Raw genomic sequence first — 16,502 nt, 5'->3', positions numbered from 1 at the left:
TTTACTTGCTTTATTCAATAATTGATTTTTTGAACATTGCCCCCTACCACTTAAAGCCAAGTAACCCATGACAGACTTCCCACAAAATTCAAGGAAGAGATGATTACTGGAGAACACTCCTGCAAATCTAAGGATGACATTTTCGGACAAAAAATTTAGGGATGTATTTGCAACTGACCAAAAGTTTGTCAATAATCGAGATTGACACATACAAATAAGTTTGTCCGTTGGACAGTTAACATTGGCCTAAACATAAGCCATGTCAGGCCTGCATGCTTAATGATATTGTTTTTAGTGGGAATTGAATTCATTACCTCCCGAAATCCATAATTTTTAACTCCATAGAAATTAACCAACTAGACACTTTTCTATTATATTCCCAATTGTTTCACGACCTTGATTTTGTTTGTATTGAATATTTCAAAAAAAAATCACTCAATACTCAAAAAAGAGAAACATCTCAACAATTGAGATTCCATTTATATAAATTTATTGAGATGCGTGCACATGATTTAATATACATATGATGAACTGTCATATATATTAAATCATGTAAATGCATCTCAACAACTTGGATCCGTAACACTTTTGGTAAGAAATGGTCCAACAATCTTCCACGAAAGTAGAATATGAACGAACATTCTCCTAGTCAATTATGCGGAGTCTCTACAGTGGGAAAGAAAGAAAAGACCATGGAAATCGAACGCATTGACTGTCGAGTGTTTGTTAAAATGTCACATCTATTTGTCGCACCCAGACTGGCGATTCCCAATTTGGGCTCTAAAATGATCAGAGCCAACTCTTTCGTTTCCTTTGCCGGCACCCACCTTAAGGCTCAATACATCCGAACCCAAAAGTCAGTGTGTTAAGAAGTCCTAAAACAGCAGCCCCCGTGAAAAACGAGGGCCAGTCAACGGAGTCAGCACACCACTCCTCAACAACTCTGGTCTTTGATTTAGTGGCTGTAACTATTACCTTTTGTGAACATATATACGGGAGCACCAACGATTGATTGGATTTTGAACTCACAATGGAGAAAGCACTCGGTAGACAGAGAGTTCTGCTTCAACATTTGCAACCCACTTCGCAAACCCACGAATCTACTGCTCTCTCTGTGAGTTTCGATTGGTTTGATTTACTTCTATTTCGTTTTCAAACGAGTATGGATTGGATAATGGGATTGAGATTGTAAGATGAGGAATTTGTGATTGGGTTAATGGGTTTGGTTCTTTTAGGCTTCAAATTGTGCTGGATATCACCGGACAGCTGCTTTTGATGACGATGTTGTTATTGTTGCGTAAGTTCCACTTGCAGTTAGATACTATCTGATTCATTATATGCCTGTATTTGGCACATTTGTTGAAGTTTGTATTGAAATTTTAAAATTTCAAACAGGGCATACCGTACTGCGATTTGCAAATCCCAGCGTGGGGGTTTCAAGGATACTCCTCCCGAGGATCTACTTGCTCCTGTTTTGAAGGTTAGATATCATAAGATAACTTTGGTATCATAATTTTCTGGGGCTGCAATTTTTTTTAATATTTAGCATCTTTTATGTTCTAATTTGATGCTTCCCAAAAAAAAAAAAAAAACTTTTATGTTCTAATTTGACAAATTTTAATTTTTAGGCATTGATAGAGAAAACAAATTTGAACCCAAGTGAAGTAGGGGATATAGTTGTTGGCACAGTTCTAGCTCCTGGATCACAAAGAGCAACAGAGTGCAGGATGGCAGCGTTCTTTGCTGGGTTCCCAGGTATATATCTATTGGAAGTGCTGCTTCTACATGATTGATTGGAGGCAAAAAAAAAGATTTTGAACAAGAAATAAGGGACTGTTTTAGTTTTCATTAAGTTTGTTTTCCTTTCCCAATTTTATTTTATTTTACATGGACAATATTGATCTGGTTCAACCAGAAACGGTACCCATTAGGACTGTCAACAGGCAATGCTCATCTGGTCTCCAAGCAGTGGCTGATGTGGCTGCTTGCATAAAAGCAGGTTTCTATGACATTGGTAAGTGGTGGTTCTAGCTTATGAGCTTGGCTTGCTTGATATCTATCTTTGGCTTTAACCTTCTACGACACAGGTATCGGGGCTGGATTGGAGTATATGACTGCCAATCCAATTAGTGGTGTTCAGAAAATTAATCCAAAAGTAAAATCAAAATCCTTTATTTTTAGTCCAATTTTGAGAAGTATGATTTAGTTCCATCTGTCATATAAATCTTGGTTATGCTTGATAGGTACATGATTTTGTGCAAGCCCGAGATTGTCTTCTTCCTATGGGCGTTACGTCTGAAAATGTTGCACAGCGTTATGGAGTGACAAGGGAAGAGCAAGATCGGGCTGCTGTGAGTTCCATTGAATTCTTAGTGTGGAATTATGTCTTGATTACAGGCCTATTTTCGAGGTTTAATAACTTTGATCTGGAAGTGCAGGTTGAATCTCATAAACGTGCCGCTGCTGCCATATCATCGGGTAAATTCAGAGATGAAATCATCCCAGTTTCTACTAAGGTAATCAAATCTTGAATTTCCTTTATGCATATATATAATGAGTTCTGTGTTATGTAACTGATGATTGTTCTGCAAAGATTGTGGATCCAAAAACTGGTGAAGAAAGCCCCATTACAGTACTAGTTGATGATGGAATTCGGGCAAACACAAATATGAAGGATCTGGCAAAGCTGAAGCCTGCATTCAAGAAGGATGGTTCCACCACTGCTGGTATTTAATTATGTCGTACCACTGAAAATTTCAACTTAGGATCCTCATTGACAAAATTATGCGTCTTGGATTATAACTTGATTAATATGCATATTAGGTAATGCTAGCCAGGTGAGTGACGGTGCTGGAGCTGTGCTTCTAATGCGAAGAAGTTTGGCTACGCAAAAGGGGCTTCCTATTCTTGGTGTGTTCAGGTATGTAGCATGGACAGTGCAATGGTTTTTTGACATAAACTTATATTTGATGAGAAGCCTTCAATACATGGACTAGGCATCTTAGTTCTGATTGCAATTAGAGCTTATTTAAATGCAGGCATCAGTAGAGGCCCTATCTCGGGCACTCATTGGGTCTGCTATGTTATTATTGTGGAACAAATTTGAGCACTCACAAGGTTACAATGGTTGCCATATTAACTTTTATTGGGAAATTTTGACCGGGGTGATCCTACTTTACATGAGTCTTAACACTTGGGTTTATTCGAGGATGGAGGAAATCCCATCTTACTCAAAACCGTAAGCCATTGAGTTGGACCTCCACATGCCATATAAACCACACTTCTTTTCTTTTTTTTTTTTCGACGTGGGACTTGTGTTGGGCTCCAACAACTTTGAGCATGTGTGAGAGAAATTTTTTTCAAACAGCAATTAATTAAAAATTTTAAGCGAACAACAGTTGCATTGAAAAATTTCTTAATCTAATGATGTAATCATTGTTGTGAAAATTTGATTTTTGGAAATTTAAAACAATGAGATGTACAATGGAAAAGGATACTTCTTAATTTATGTGAGAATGCAGCATTTGACTGTAGTGAAGGGAGTTCTGACTAATTCTCATACGGATTTGTGGAGCCAATCCAGCATCATTTGATGATGATTCAAAGATGGAGAAGCTTTTCCACATTCAGGAATCTTACAATGCCTTTTGATTTTCTCCCAGGAGTTTTGCTGCTGTTGGTGTGGATCCAGCTGTGATGGGCATAGGTCCCGCAGCTGCAATTCCAGTTGCCGTGAAGGCCGCTGGTTTGGAGCTTGATGATATTGATATCTTTGAGATAAATGAGGTAGGTAGTGTTATTGCTGTAAACTTGTGACTGGTGAAAGAGTGTAAATGATTTTGACGTATTCAATCTATTGCTGTCCAACTAGGCATTTGCATCCCAGTTTGTGTATTGTTGTAAGAAGCTGGAGCTTAATCCGGAAAATGTGAATGTTAACGGAGGTGCAATTGCTCTCGGACATCCTTTGGGTGCTACAGGTACTTGAACCGATAATGTTGTTCGTACCTGCTCACAGTTGCATAAGAGGTTGTATATAATTTTTGCATGCTCATCTGCAAATAGTTACATGACGAAGGAACACTAGATTTAGAAACAGCAACAGACAGTTTCCGGTTTTTGGAAGCTTTCCTATATATTTATACCAGCCAATTATAATCTTAGGCTTACTGTTTTCTTTGTGGTAGGTGCCCGCTGTGTTGCAACAATTTTGAACGAGATGAAGCGTCGAGGAAAAGACTGTCGCTTTGGAGTAATCTCAATGTGCATAGGTATCTCACTCTCTCTCACTCTGAGTTTTATACATATGAAGCAGTATTTACTTTCAAATGTTGCGTTTCTTTGAAAAAGATTTCTGATGCACAACATTAAAACAATTTTTAATGTTGTTGCAGGCACAGGTATGGGAGCTGCTGCTGTTTTTGAAAGAGGGGACTGCATAGATGTTCTCTGCAATGCTCGACCGGTGGAATGCAACAGTCTTTTATCGAGGGATGCTCGGTAGATGCAATGGGTTTCTTGTGGCCATTTATTAGAATAACCATCTCATGACAGCTGAGAACTGGAAACAAAGTTCTGTATTGTATCTTTTTTCTTTTACTTTCTAAGAGATTGCTCCAGAATGTTATTTATATATTCTCAACAAAATGAACTTGTATTGTATCAGCCATAAAGGTTATAAACTTATACTGCCAAGTCTTGTTAAAATGCTCATTTGGATATCCAATGGTTAAATTGAGCAATTTTGACGTCTTGGAGATCACCAGTGTGGTAGTGACCCTGGAATGAATGTTACCATAACCGCTTAATCTATGCCTCATATCAATGAATTCAAGCAAGTCACAACTAACATGATACTTTCTTAGTAATGCTCTAACAAAGTTCTCTTTCTCATTTCCGTTCCTGTGCTCGTTCCCAAGTTGAACCTGTTCCCGTTCCCAAGTTGAACCAAACACGGTATGGCTATGGATTGAATGACTAATTGAAGATAATCCTGCTTGGCCTTTATAAATCCTCCAAGCGTTTAAAGTATAATATAAAAACAGAACTGGATATTAAAACATTCTCCATTTGTTTTCCTTGAAACAAACAAACGAAAAATATTCAAGAAGTGTTGAAATATATTGTTAATTAACTAGGATAGATATATCTAAAATTGGGTATCTATCTAAGAATAAGAAGATTCAGGACAAACCACGGTCTCACATTCTTACAATAATATTTGGCTTCGTTGTCAGGAAGCCACAAAAATAGAGCAGATAATCAAACCAATCATGTAAGATATTAACAGGAAATAGACAGTTACCTCACAAATAACCCGTTTTCTCCTCCCAATGATAGGGAAGAAGGTGACAGCAAACATTGTACAAAGGAAATCCAACTTTTTTTTTTGTCTCCTGATCTACGTTTGTTAATTAAGCTTGGTTTTTTTCCCATCAGCTTTGCCCCAAATTCATCATCTCCAGCTGCATTTTCTTCCCTTGCAGCAACAAAAACGAAAGAAACATTGTGTTGATTTGATTGCCTGTGATATCAGAGAGCCAGCCGTCCCTGGAAATCTGAGAAGGAGAAGGCAAGACAGAGAAATGGCATCACCGCAATTAGAAGATGGCAATTCGTTTTCATATGGAAACTACACAATATATAACTTTAAGGGGGGTGGATCTTTTACCGTATGCTATACGGATATTGACGTTTCACAGGACAAAGTTTTCTGGAAAAACATAAATCCTCTGGTTACTTCTCTCCCATATTTTATCACACAGATAACCGTCATGATGATTTTAAATCACTTCTTCACCCTCATCCTCAAGCCTCTTCACCAGCCTCGTTTTGTCTGCCAGATGCTAGTAAGTAAAGCAATAATATTCATAAATTGGCTTGTGTTAACTTATGATACGGTAATTATCTAATTACCTGGTTCTTTAACCGAAGTCATCAATTGTATGCAGAGCGGCATTGCTGCTGGTCCAAATGGGCTGGCGCTCTTTCCAGCTATTAGTGAACTTGTGACTCCCTTTAAGAGCAATATGATGATGGAGACGATGGGTAACTTTGGATTGGTCCTGTACGTGTTCCTAGCAGGGTTAGAGATGGACATTAGCACAATCAAGGGCATACAGAAGAAGGTCATGAGCATTGCCATTGCTGGGATTCTGCCTCCCATGTTAATTGGATTTCTTTTGTACCTTTTATTTAAGGATCATCAAGACGAAAAATTCATAAGTGGTGGCCTTATCTGGGGAATTTCCCTCTCCGTAACCAGCTTCCCTGACCTTGCTCGAGTCCTTTCCGACCTCAAAATCCTCCATACTGACATGGGAAGGATGGCCTTATCTGCTGGACTTGTTAATGATTTGTTTCCGTGGACACTTCTTGTTATTGTTGTAACAGTCGTTAATATGGGAGAAAGATACTATTTCGCCCCCCTCACCTTGATTTTTCTGATCTTCTGTTGGTATGGGCTGCGCCCAGCAATCTCCTGGTTGATTCGCCACACCTCAAAAGATGGCCAATTCACTGACCTCCATTTCTATTTTATTCTCTCGGGGGTCATGGTGTGTGCATTGATCACAGACGCTATCGGTTCTCAATCCTTAATTGGAGCTCTAATGTTCGGACTCATCATGCCAAATGGGGAGCTTGGATTGAAACTCAGGGACAAGTTCGGATACTTCGTGTCTGAGATCATGATGCTTGCCTTCTTCATTACCACTGGTCTCCGGATAGACATGTCCTTTTTATTCAAGTTCAATCTCGGTGCAATGAAGAAAAATTTGGAAGTAATCTTTATAATTGTCTTAGCTTCCACTGCCAAATGTATAAGCACTTCCATTGTCTCCTTCTGCTACCGTATGCCAGCTCACGATGCTATGGCCCTTGGGCTTCTTATCAGCACCAAAGGAGTGCTGTCCTTGATTATTATCAATGCCGGGCGAAACCTTCAGGTACGTACTTGGTACATCCCTTCCTTCATCTTCATCAACTTATCAGCATTCGGATACGTTTCTCATTTAGTTGATTCATTGACATGCAGTGCCTAGACAATAAAGAATTCACTGCCATGGCATATGCTATACTCTTAATGACGGCTATGGTGAAGCCAATCATAATTTTGATTTATAAGTCCTTCATGCGCATAAAGCAACATAAGAACAGAAGCATGGAGAGAAGTAAACCAGATTCTGAGCTTCGAATTCTCGCTTGTGTTCATTCAATTCGCAACCTCTCAGGCATAATTAACCTCCTTAAAATTTCAAACCCAACAAAGAAATCCCCACTGAGCGTCTTTGTTGCACATCTTGTAGAGCTGGTTGGGCGTGCTTCGGCAATGCTGATCATCCATGACACTGGCAAGCCTGTAGGACTACTAGGCCGTGAGAGAGCAGAGTCCGAGCAAATCATCAGTGCATTCAAAGACTTCGAATCCTCTTACGAAGAAGCAGTCTCTGTTCAACCACTTACAGCCGTCTCTCCTTACAGCAGTATACATGAAGACATATGCGCCCTTGCAGAAGACAAGCAGGTCACACTCGTTCTGGTTCCTTTTCACAAACTCCCTAAAGCAGACGGTGTATTGCAGGAAGAAAACAACACTTTCAGAAACATCAATCAAAACCTGCTAGCCAGCGCCTCATGTTCAATTGGGATACTCGTAGATCGCGGATTCGGACCAGCAACGAGGAGGGAATCAGATCCTGGTACAATAGCGGAGCTTCAACTTGCCATGATCTTCATAGGAGGACCCGACGACAGAGAGGCATTAGCGTACGCGCTGAGAGTAGCGGGTTACCCGAGAATGAACTTGGTGGTGGTCCGATTTGTTGCAAGCAAAGATGTCACAGACATAAGAACAAACACCTTGAAGGCATCGGCGGCACAAGTGGACGACGATTACATCAACGAATTCAGATTCAGAACAATGGGCAGTGAGAACATAACATACGTAGAAAAAGCATCGGATTCCGGGGACGAAACAGTGACAGCCATGAGAACAATTTTTCACGAATTCGACATGTACATTGTGGGGCGAGGGGAAGGATTCGTCTCTCCATTAACGTCGGGGCTATCAGAGTGGACTGACTGTCCGGAGTTGGGACCAATAGGTGACACCATAGTCTCGTCTGGATTCGCACAGCAAGCAACAGTTCTTGTGATCCAACAAAGCGTTCCTGCCGCCGCTAAAAGCTCTGGCCATGGCCATATGACTTGGCGCTTGGGGAATCAGTTTAGTTGACGGCAGTCTGTAGTTCGGGATTTCCATGGAGCCCAAAGCACGCAGTTAACATGTATCAATTATGTATATATAATATTCCATAGACAAGAATTCTTCAACCGCTGTAGATGCACCCTTGAAGACTGAAATAATTATACAAACGGCTATATTTTTAGGGATTTTCAATGGTTGTAGACGGAATTACAGAAGATAACTAGCAGAAAGTCTGATCACAATCATCGATAACGATAAGGAACTTGGAACAAAAACGTAAAAATTAGGGTTACTGGATGGAGACGGCGATCCAATTAATGTTCAGACTTCAATGCCGCCAAGACATTAAACCCTCTGATAAATATGTACTTCCCAAGGCCCAATCGAGAAGCTTAGCCCACGAACTGTCTGTAAAGCCCATTGTTCTCACTAATTCTGTAATTTGGCCCATTTATGAAATGCCCAATAATTACACGACTGCCCAACCTTTTTAGCCGACAAGCCCATTACAATAATTCCCAATTTCCTTCCCCCAAATCCCTAACTGGTTCTGCCTTTAACCCCTCTCCCCATTACTCTTCCTCTACAAGCCCCCATTTTTTCCGTAATATTACCTGACTACACTGTCATACTATTACTGATACTAAATTGAATTTTCTGCTGATGACCGGCAAACCTGTAGGCCTGTTAGGTCGTGAGAGAACAGATTCGGACCAGATTTTCTATGCATCAAAAGCTGCGAATGCAGTTTCGAAGATGCAGTCTTTTTGTTCATCTGCAATTTCGGTTGGTTGCTCGAGTTGGTGGGCCATGAAGTATCTTTGGATCCTTTTAGTATTCAAGAGAAGGTTCTTATATCCCAATTTGGCTAGGCTTTTCCAATGGCAATTTCTTCTTTAGCTGTTAGGGTTCAATGTTGGATGGTTTAAGCTGGTCTGGCATAATTTCTTGTTGAGAAAAATGACATTGTGGTATTCATTTAGATTTAGGAGTAGATTATTGGAAGTAATCTGTTGGCATTGATTTGGTATTTTATTGTGATTGTAGAGAGAATTCATCTTCTAATACTTTTAATCAGATTTTGGGTACATTATATATCTAATACAGTGAGTTCAGGTTTTGGTGTGATGAAGGTGAAAGTTGGCATATGGTGGTGAAACCATGATGAAAGTACATGGCTCTTAGTGAAGTTTAGGCTTTCTAACCAAAAAGACATATAATCTCTTTTATCCCTGACTCAGAGAAAAAAGAAAAAGAAAAAAGAAGCAAAAATGAATGAAACAGCCTGGAAGATTCATCTTTGTTTTAAGCAAGGAACATTTGATCATTTGAAGACCAGCTTTTGCAGATAAAACTTTGTTTACAGCTGCTGCCTTGGCCAATCTTACTCTTTTCTACTCTTTGATGGTCTATTAGAATCAATCGCTGGTACGATAGATAGATTTCCTTCTCTACAAAGCAAAGAATTGGAAGTACTGAAACTTGGATACTTATATCAACCAGGGCAATTGTAAAGCGACTTTATCATCTGCGATGGCAGGAGCAAATTGGGCTGAGCAAGTTAACATCAAGCTCAACAAAATGAAGGTAGCTAATAATTCCCAGGAGATGGAGGACTGGAAGAAGCAGTCAATCTACAAACTTACTACCAGCATCACAGACCTAAACAATAAACCCTACATCCCTCAAGCAGTCTCTTTTGGCCCTTACCATCACGGAAAAGCTCATCTGCTGCCAATGGAGGATCACAAGGAACGAGCTCTGCTTCATTTTCTAAAGAGGCCAAATAAACCTCTAGAATTGTTGATTGATTCCTTGGCAGAAGTGGTGAAGGATTTAAAATCCTCATATGCTATGCTTCCAAAAGAGTGGCAAGACGACAACAAATTCATACAACTGATGATCCTTGATGGCTGTTTCATGCTCGAAATCTTGCATAGTTATGAACAGAAACCTGAAGACTATGATAACAGTGACCCAATCTTCAGCAGGCATGGGAAGATTCATATGATCCCTCATATGAAGCGTGATATGTTGATGCTCGAAAATCAGTTGCCAATGCTGGCTCTTGAAAGGCTCTTAGCTTGCAAGACTGATCAAAAGGTCAATTCTACTCTACTTCATGAGTTATTAATAGTTTGATTTAAGATTACTAATAATGGAGATGTTATACTTTGATGCAGGATGATGAGCATCTCAACAAGCTCATACTGAAGTTATTCTATCCCAATACAATGGTGGCGCCAACCCTGGGTAAATGCCTTCATGTTCTGGATGTATATAGGAAGAGTATACTTCAGGGACCACAATATCAGGGAGGTAGTACAGGAAGCAGTGATGGTGTTATTATCCCATCTGCAACAGAGCTTAATGAAGCCGGTATCCGGTTCAAGAAAAGTAAAACTGCAAGCCTTGAAGACATTAAGTTCAATCGTGGAACCCTTAAACTCCCTTCTATAGTTGTGGACGATGCCACTGAATCGATGTTCTTGAATCTGATAGCCTTTGAGCAGTACCACGTTGGGGCAGGCAACCAGGTCACATCCTATATCTTCTTCATGGATAATATCATCGACTCCGAAAAAGATGTGGCGCTCCTAGAATCAAGAGAGATCATACAGAATGCCTTGGGAAGTGACAAAGCTGTTGCTGAACTGTTCAACTCACTCTCTAAAGACACAGCACTGGACCCAGATAGCAACCTAAGTGATGTACAAAACAAGGTCCAACGTTACTACAATAAGCCCTGGAATGAGTGGAAAGCCAATCTCATTCGTACATATTTCAGAAATCCTTGGGCTCTTGTATCCCTTGTAGCTGCCGTCTTCCTTTTTGCCCTCACCATAGTCCAGACTGTCTATACTGTATATCCTTATTACCAAAATGACTCTCCTCCCCCACCTCCAGCCGTTCCTCCTCCTCCACCTCCAGCTGTTCCTCCTCCTCCACCACCAGTTTCCAGAAGAGGTGGTTACCATCAATATCATCACATATAGGCAGCCAGAGTGCACTTTAAATGTGTTGCATTACATGTTTTTCGCATTTTACTGGATCATGATACCTTGATTTCCTAAGATGAGTTGCAACCATAGGGAAAATTTGCTGATAATAAGTTCTGTCTATATCATGAGAACATGAAATGTAATAAAATGGATGATTGTTGCAGGTATTTTTTCAGCAGTGAGTCAGAGTCAATTTTCCTTACTGTAATTAGTCGGTTCAAATACCAGACTCGAATTATATTAAGCTGATATTGAAAATTTAAATGTCTACATCGTTGAGAAGATAGAAACTCCAAAAACATGCCGAGTTAATCATGGACTCTGTTCATCTACAAATTTACACCAGCTATGCTTTCATTCCTCTTAATTCACTGTGACCAAAATAATCGTGGAAAATGTGCCTTCCGGAAGGTCAGCATGATATGGTCATGCGGTTGAGAATGCAATTCCAAGAGATAACAAGCTGGTCAGGCTCGCTACTATGAACAAATACCAAAGAAAAACACTGAACATATACCATATAACAAATAAATTTCCATAGATATATTGACAATGAGTCATGTATGAAACCATATGGAGATGCAATGCTCATATGGAGGGTTTTCATCTAAAGTATATCTGATAAATTTCCACAGATATATCGACAGTGTGAGCTCAGGTTTTGGTGCAATGGAGGTGAATGTTGGCATATATATGATCAAACCATGGACTTTTGGACACATGTGGATGGTGGCCCATCTTAACTCAAAAGCTATAACTCTTGAGTCTGGGTCCATCCACATGTATATAAAGTGATAAGCCATACCCTTCTTTTTTTCAATGTGGGACTTGTGGCTTGGGTGTATTGCAACAGAGAGTACATACCTTGCCTCCTCGTACGGTTTAGACTTTCCAACCGAAAACAAACACATGTAGTCCCTTTTTTCTTGAGAGAAAAAGAAAAGAAAAGAAATGAGAGAGGCAAAAATGAATGATAAGCCTGCATGGAAGATTCATATTCAAAGGTTTTGAGAGTAATTTTAAGCAAGGAACATTTGATCTGCCTTGTGCAAGCTTAGTCTTTTGAGTTCACTCAGAATCTTTAACCAAGGCCATTCTATTAGCTATTTAGCTAGAATCAATCACTGGCACAATGGTCAATTAGATTTCCTTATTTAAAAACCCAAAAGAACTGAAAGTACAGAAACTTGATCATCTGCAATGGCAGGAGCAAATTGGGCTGAACAAGTTGACAACAAACTCAAAAGAATGAAGGCAAATAATAATTCACAGGAGATGGAGATTGAGATGGCGGACTGGGGGAAGCAATCAATCTACAAACTAACTACCAGCATCACAGACCTAAACAAGAAAGCCTACATCCGTCAAACAGTCTCTTTCGGTCCTTACCATCACGGAAAAGCTCATCTGCTGCCAATGGAGGAGCACAAGGAACGAGCGCTGCTTCATTTTCTTAAGAGATCAAATAAATTTGCACAATCGTTGATTGATTCCCTGGCAGAAGTGGTGAAGGATTTAAAATCCTCATATGCTATGCTTCCAACAGAGTGGCAAGAAGACGACAACAAATTCATAAAGCTGATGATCCTTGATGGCTGTTTCATGCTCGAAATCTTGCATATGTATGAAAAGAAAGTGGAAGACTATGCTTACAGCGCTAGCGACCCAATCTTCAGCAGCCATGGGAAGCTTTATATTGTTGGAAATATGACTTTCTCCACGTATCTTCACTGTTTCCAAATGTGGCTCCACGTGTACACACTCTTCCAGAGTGTTCTCTATTGTATTTTCTATATATATGTGATGTTTGTAATGAATTAATAGTGAGAGTGAATATTTTGTAAGAGTATTTTGAGTTCTCTACTTCTCTCCCTTCTCTAACCCAACAAGTGGTATCGGAGCGGTTTCTTAGAGGGCCTGTGAGACTTCGTTGTGCTGCCACTGCCCTTATGGGTGGTGGTGGCAGCAACAAACTTGTAAATCTTTGTTGATTTCCTTTGTATTTTTTTCTTTTACGACCTACATCCACCTATGTTCTTTTGTGTTGATCAAAGAGTGGAACCGTCATCGTTGAGTTGTTTTTTCTGGTGATTTGAGCTTCTGTTGATGTTGTGTGATGGCTGGGATCAGTCCTGGTGGTCGAAGGCAGCAACAAGCTCGTGTGGTGGTCAGACGGTGGTGTTCCATAGATGGGGTACACTTGTTTCTTCACTGGTTGCAGATCTGAAATTGGTTGTTTTGGAGTTCGATCCATGGTCCGATTGTGCTGATTTTCGGATAGTACGTTCGTGATGCATGGTGGTTCGATCTGAACGGTGTGATTGACCAGCGGAGTAGTCTAACATCGTCAGGTTTCATGGACTTTGTGACTGCAATCTGTGGTATTTTTTATGGAGAAAATGATCTTTTGTGGTCTGTTTGTGGTTCCCCTTGTTATGAGATGTAGGAGTTGTATTTGGTGTGTATATGGTAGCACAGTGTATGGTGTAGACCCGTGGTCTGTGTTGTGTTCTAGCTATTTGATGGTCGTTTGTCCTTTGTTGTTGGCCCGGGTGTTCTTGAATTTCCTCCGTTTGTCTGCTTGTGTGAAATCTTGGCAGAGTTCATCTTTCTGAGTCGGGAATACTGAGCGGCGTAAGGTCGGCAGTGGAGACTCTTGGTGAACGGTAGTTCTTTGTTGGGACCTCCGGTGAAGTGAAGCAAAGCTTCACGTGTCTTGTTCACTTAGCCCATTTGGAGGCGGCATGCCTCAAAATTCTGGTGATAGCCTAGCTGGCTACACATGTTTGAGGGGTCTAATGAGAGATCCGTAATTGTGTTTGGGCTTGTGTGAGTAGACTATTGTGGTTTGAGGTGTATCCTTCGAGGTGCATCCAGTGAGACTACAGATGTGCACACATATGCAGCAAATGAGAGTCAGTTGCAGTTTTTTTGTAGAGTAGCAGAAAGCACGAAAAGATGGAGAAATGGAGCAGAAGAGAGATGGTGTAATTGAATATTTTAATGTTTTGTTTTATGTGAAAAAGAGTGATTAATGGGAGAGCATGCGTGGAAAGAAGGAAAGGTAATGATGGAGAGGTGGAAAAATGGAGTAAAAATGGGTTTGATTGATGTGGTGGGCTAGCATGTGTTCCCCACTTGGATTGATGGTAGTCAATGTTTATCCCCAATGTGTGAACCAGTTAAGATCCAACCAGGAGGAAAAATTTTAGGCCTCCTACCTCTGAGTACACGGACGTGACCATAACAAGTCTATTACCACCTCTGAGCACACGAAGGGATGTGACAAGTGGATTAGTACCTCTGAGTATGGGTTCGATGTAACAAGTAGGATGAGTATTTTAGACATCATTATGGTTATGGTGTATTTTATTTTTTATTTGGGTTGGATTGTATTTAGCAAACTCATATTGTATATCAATTTGAGTTTGAGGGGGAGTGTTGGAAATATGACTTTCTCCACGTATCTTCACTGTTTCCAAATGTGGCTCCACGTGTACACACTCTTCCAGAGTGTTCTCTATTGTATTTTCTATATATATGTGATGTTTGTAATGAATTAATAGTGAGAGTGAATATTTTGTAAGAGTATTTTGAGTTCTCTACTTCTCTCCCTTCTCTAACCCAACATATATGATCCCGTATATGAGGCGTGATATGTTGATGCTCGAAAATCAGTTGCCAATGCTGGTTCTTGAAAGGCTCTTAGACTTGGCTTGCGAGGCTGGACAAAAGGTCAATTTGTAATCTACTCAATGAGTTATTAATAGTTTGCTTTACGATTACTAATAATGGAGATGTTATACTTTGACGCAGGATGAGGATAATAAGCGTCTCAACGAGCTCATACTGAAGTTATGCTCTCCCAATACAACGGTGGCGCCAGCCCTGGGTAGATGCCTTCATGTTCTGGATCTATATAGGAAGTATCTACTAGACGGAAAAACAGATTCGAGGATTGTAAGCTATGGCGATACCGGTGTAATTATTCCATCTGCAACAGAAACTTGATGAATCTGGAATCCGGTTCAGGAAAAGTAGGACTACAAGCCTTGAGGACATTTTGTTCAAATGCGGAATCCTTAAATTCCCTCCTATAACCGTGGATGATGCCACTGAATCGATGTTCTTGAATCTGATGGCCTTTGAGCGGTACCACAATGGGGCAGGCAACCAGGTCACATCCTATATCTTCTTCATGGATAATATCATCAACACCGAAAAAGATGTGGCGCTCCTAGAATCAAGAGAGATCATACAGAATGCCTTGGGAAGTGACAAAGCTGTTGTCAAACTGTTCAGCACACTCTCTAAAGACATATCAGTGGACTCAGATAGCAAGCTACATGTGGTACAAAACGACGTCAAAGAATACCACAAGAAGTTCTGCAATAAGTGGAGAGCCAGTCTCTTTAAGACGTATTGCAAAAATCCTTGGGTTCTTATATCCCTTGTAGCTGCCATCTTCCTTTTCGCCGTCACCACAACCCAGACTGTCTATACTATCCTTTCCTATCACAAAAACAGCTCTCCTCCCTCACCTCCAGCTGTTACTGCTCCTCCAGCTCCTATGCTTCCTCCTCCACCGCAGGTTTCCAGAAGAGGCGGTTCCCATCGTCGCTTATAGGCAGCCAGAGTGCACTTTTAAATCTATCTGTTGCATTACATGTTTTTTGCATTTTATTAATTGGATCATAATATATACCTTGATTTCCTAAGATGAGTTGCAAGTCATGTTTGTTAGATGCATTGCTGGTCAAGGTTATTGTTGAACATTGACCAAGCTTAATATACTGTGTTATATATTATTGTGTGGCTGTAATTGTTCTTCTGGATATATTCTTCTTGCAGGCTTCACAGCCTTTTCTTGTTCCTGTAATCAACTATATATAGATTGGTGATGTTATGGTGATGTTATGGTAAGTTTTATGGTGCAATTTGTTTTCTCTGTAATTTTTCTACAGTTTTCTGTTGGATCACTAAGAAGAGGCAAAAGAAAGCCCATATTTAATTTGACAACCGTAGAGAAATTTTGCTGTTAATAAGCAGACGGATAAGGCCATCCACAGCAATCTCGCTAAAGTGCGACCGGACTCTACATTTATCCTTTTTGTTAACAGTTTTTTCCTCTCTCATCCACTCATTTTCCCGACGGCGACACTGGATCGAAGCAGCAGAACTTCGATTTGCTTCACTACTCTCTCTCTTTCATGAAAAAATTCAAGAGAGTCGGTGGTGGCTTGATGGGTTTCAGAAACTCTTATTCATTTGCTTTCTCATCTTGAGAACCC

At 40.2% G+C, this 16,502-nt stretch overlaps 3 protein-coding genes and 1 pseudogene across 3 annotated transcripts; all 4 read left to right on the top strand.

Annotated features, from left to right (window-relative positions):
• The first annotated feature begins 835 nt into the window (after nucleotides 1–835).
• Nucleotides 836–4,812, top strand: LOC120006879 (3-ketoacyl CoA thiolase 1, peroxisomal-like). Its single transcript, XM_038856996.1, has 14 exons — nucleotides 836–1,114; nucleotides 1,236–1,297; nucleotides 1,396–1,480; nucleotides 1,629–1,755; nucleotides 1,916–2,014; nucleotides 2,088–2,155; nucleotides 2,244–2,351; nucleotides 2,439–2,516; nucleotides 2,594–2,726; nucleotides 2,824–2,920; nucleotides 3,663–3,786; nucleotides 3,872–3,980; nucleotides 4,188–4,271; nucleotides 4,395–4,812. The coding sequence occupies exons 1-14, from the start codon at nucleotides 1,031–1,033 to the stop codon at nucleotides 4,502–4,504; spliced, it is 1,368 nt and encodes a 455-aa protein (XP_038712924.1). The 5' UTR covers nucleotides 836–1,030; the 3' UTR covers nucleotides 4,505–4,812.
• LOC120008026 (cation/H(+) antiporter 15-like) lies at nucleotides 4,548–8,236 on the top strand. Its single transcript, XM_038858533.1, has 6 exons — nucleotides 4,548–4,577; nucleotides 5,291–5,348; nucleotides 5,440–5,672; nucleotides 5,766–5,849; nucleotides 5,952–6,947; nucleotides 7,037–8,236. The coding sequence occupies exons 1-6, from the start codon at nucleotides 4,548–4,550 to the stop codon at nucleotides 8,234–8,236; spliced, it is 2,601 nt and encodes an 866-aa protein (XP_038714461.1).
• Nucleotides 8,237–8,762: 526 nt separating this feature from the next.
• LOC120007174 (UPF0481 protein At3g47200-like) lies at nucleotides 8,763–11,378 on the top strand. The gene is made up of 2 exons (XM_038857367.1): nucleotides 8,763–10,312; nucleotides 10,393–11,378. The coding sequence occupies exons 1-2, from the start codon at nucleotides 9,743–9,745 to the stop codon at nucleotides 11,203–11,205; spliced, it is 1,383 nt and encodes a 460-aa protein (XP_038713295.1). The 5' UTR covers nucleotides 8,763–9,742; the 3' UTR covers nucleotides 11,206–11,378.
• A 965-nt stretch (nucleotides 11,379–12,343) lies between these two features.
• LOC120008024 lies at nucleotides 12,344–16,075 on the top strand (annotated as a pseudogene).
• Nucleotides 16,076–16,502: the final 427 nt, after the last annotated feature.

This window comes from Tripterygium wilfordii, chromosome 10 (genome assembly GCF_013401445.1).
Source record: "Tripterygium wilfordii isolate XIE 37 chromosome 10, ASM1340144v1, whole genome shotgun sequence".
Lineage (NCBI taxonomy): Eukaryota > Viridiplantae > Streptophyta > Magnoliopsida > Celastrales > Celastraceae > Tripterygium > Tripterygium wilfordii.
The sequence above is the reverse complement of the archived record's forward strand: the minus strand, read 5'-3'. Positions and strand labels throughout refer to the sequence as shown.

Coding starts and splice junctions, on each gene's coding strand:
- LOC120006879 (XM_038856996.1), top strand. CDS start 1,031: ATGGAGAAAGCACTCGGTAGACAGAGAGTTCTGCTTCAACATTTGCAA. Junction 1,756..1,915: donor GTTCTTTGCTGGGTTCCCAG/GTATATATCTAT, acceptor TGGTTCAACCAG/AAACGGTACCCATTAGGACT. Junction 2,517..2,593: donor TCATCCCAGTTTCTACTAAG/GTAATCAAATCT, acceptor TGTTCTGCAAAG/ATTGTGGATCCAAAAACTGG.
- LOC120008026 (XM_038858533.1), top strand. CDS start 4,548: ATGACAGCTGAGAACTGGAAACAAAGTTCT. Junction 4,578..5,290: donor AGAACTGGAAACAAAGTTCT/GTATTGTATCTT, acceptor AGATATTAACAG/GAAATAGACAGTTACCTCAC. Junction 5,850..5,951: donor GTTTTGTCTGCCAGATGCTA/GTAAGTAAAGCA, acceptor AATTGTATGCAG/AGCGGCATTGCTGCTGGTCC.
- LOC120007174 (XM_038857367.1), top strand. CDS start 9,743: ATGGCAGGAGCAAATTGGGCTGAGCAAGTTAACATCAAGCTCAACAAA. Junction 10,313..10,392: donor CTTGCAAGACTGATCAAAAG/GTCAATTCTACT, acceptor ACTTTGATGCAG/GATGATGAGCATCTCAACAA.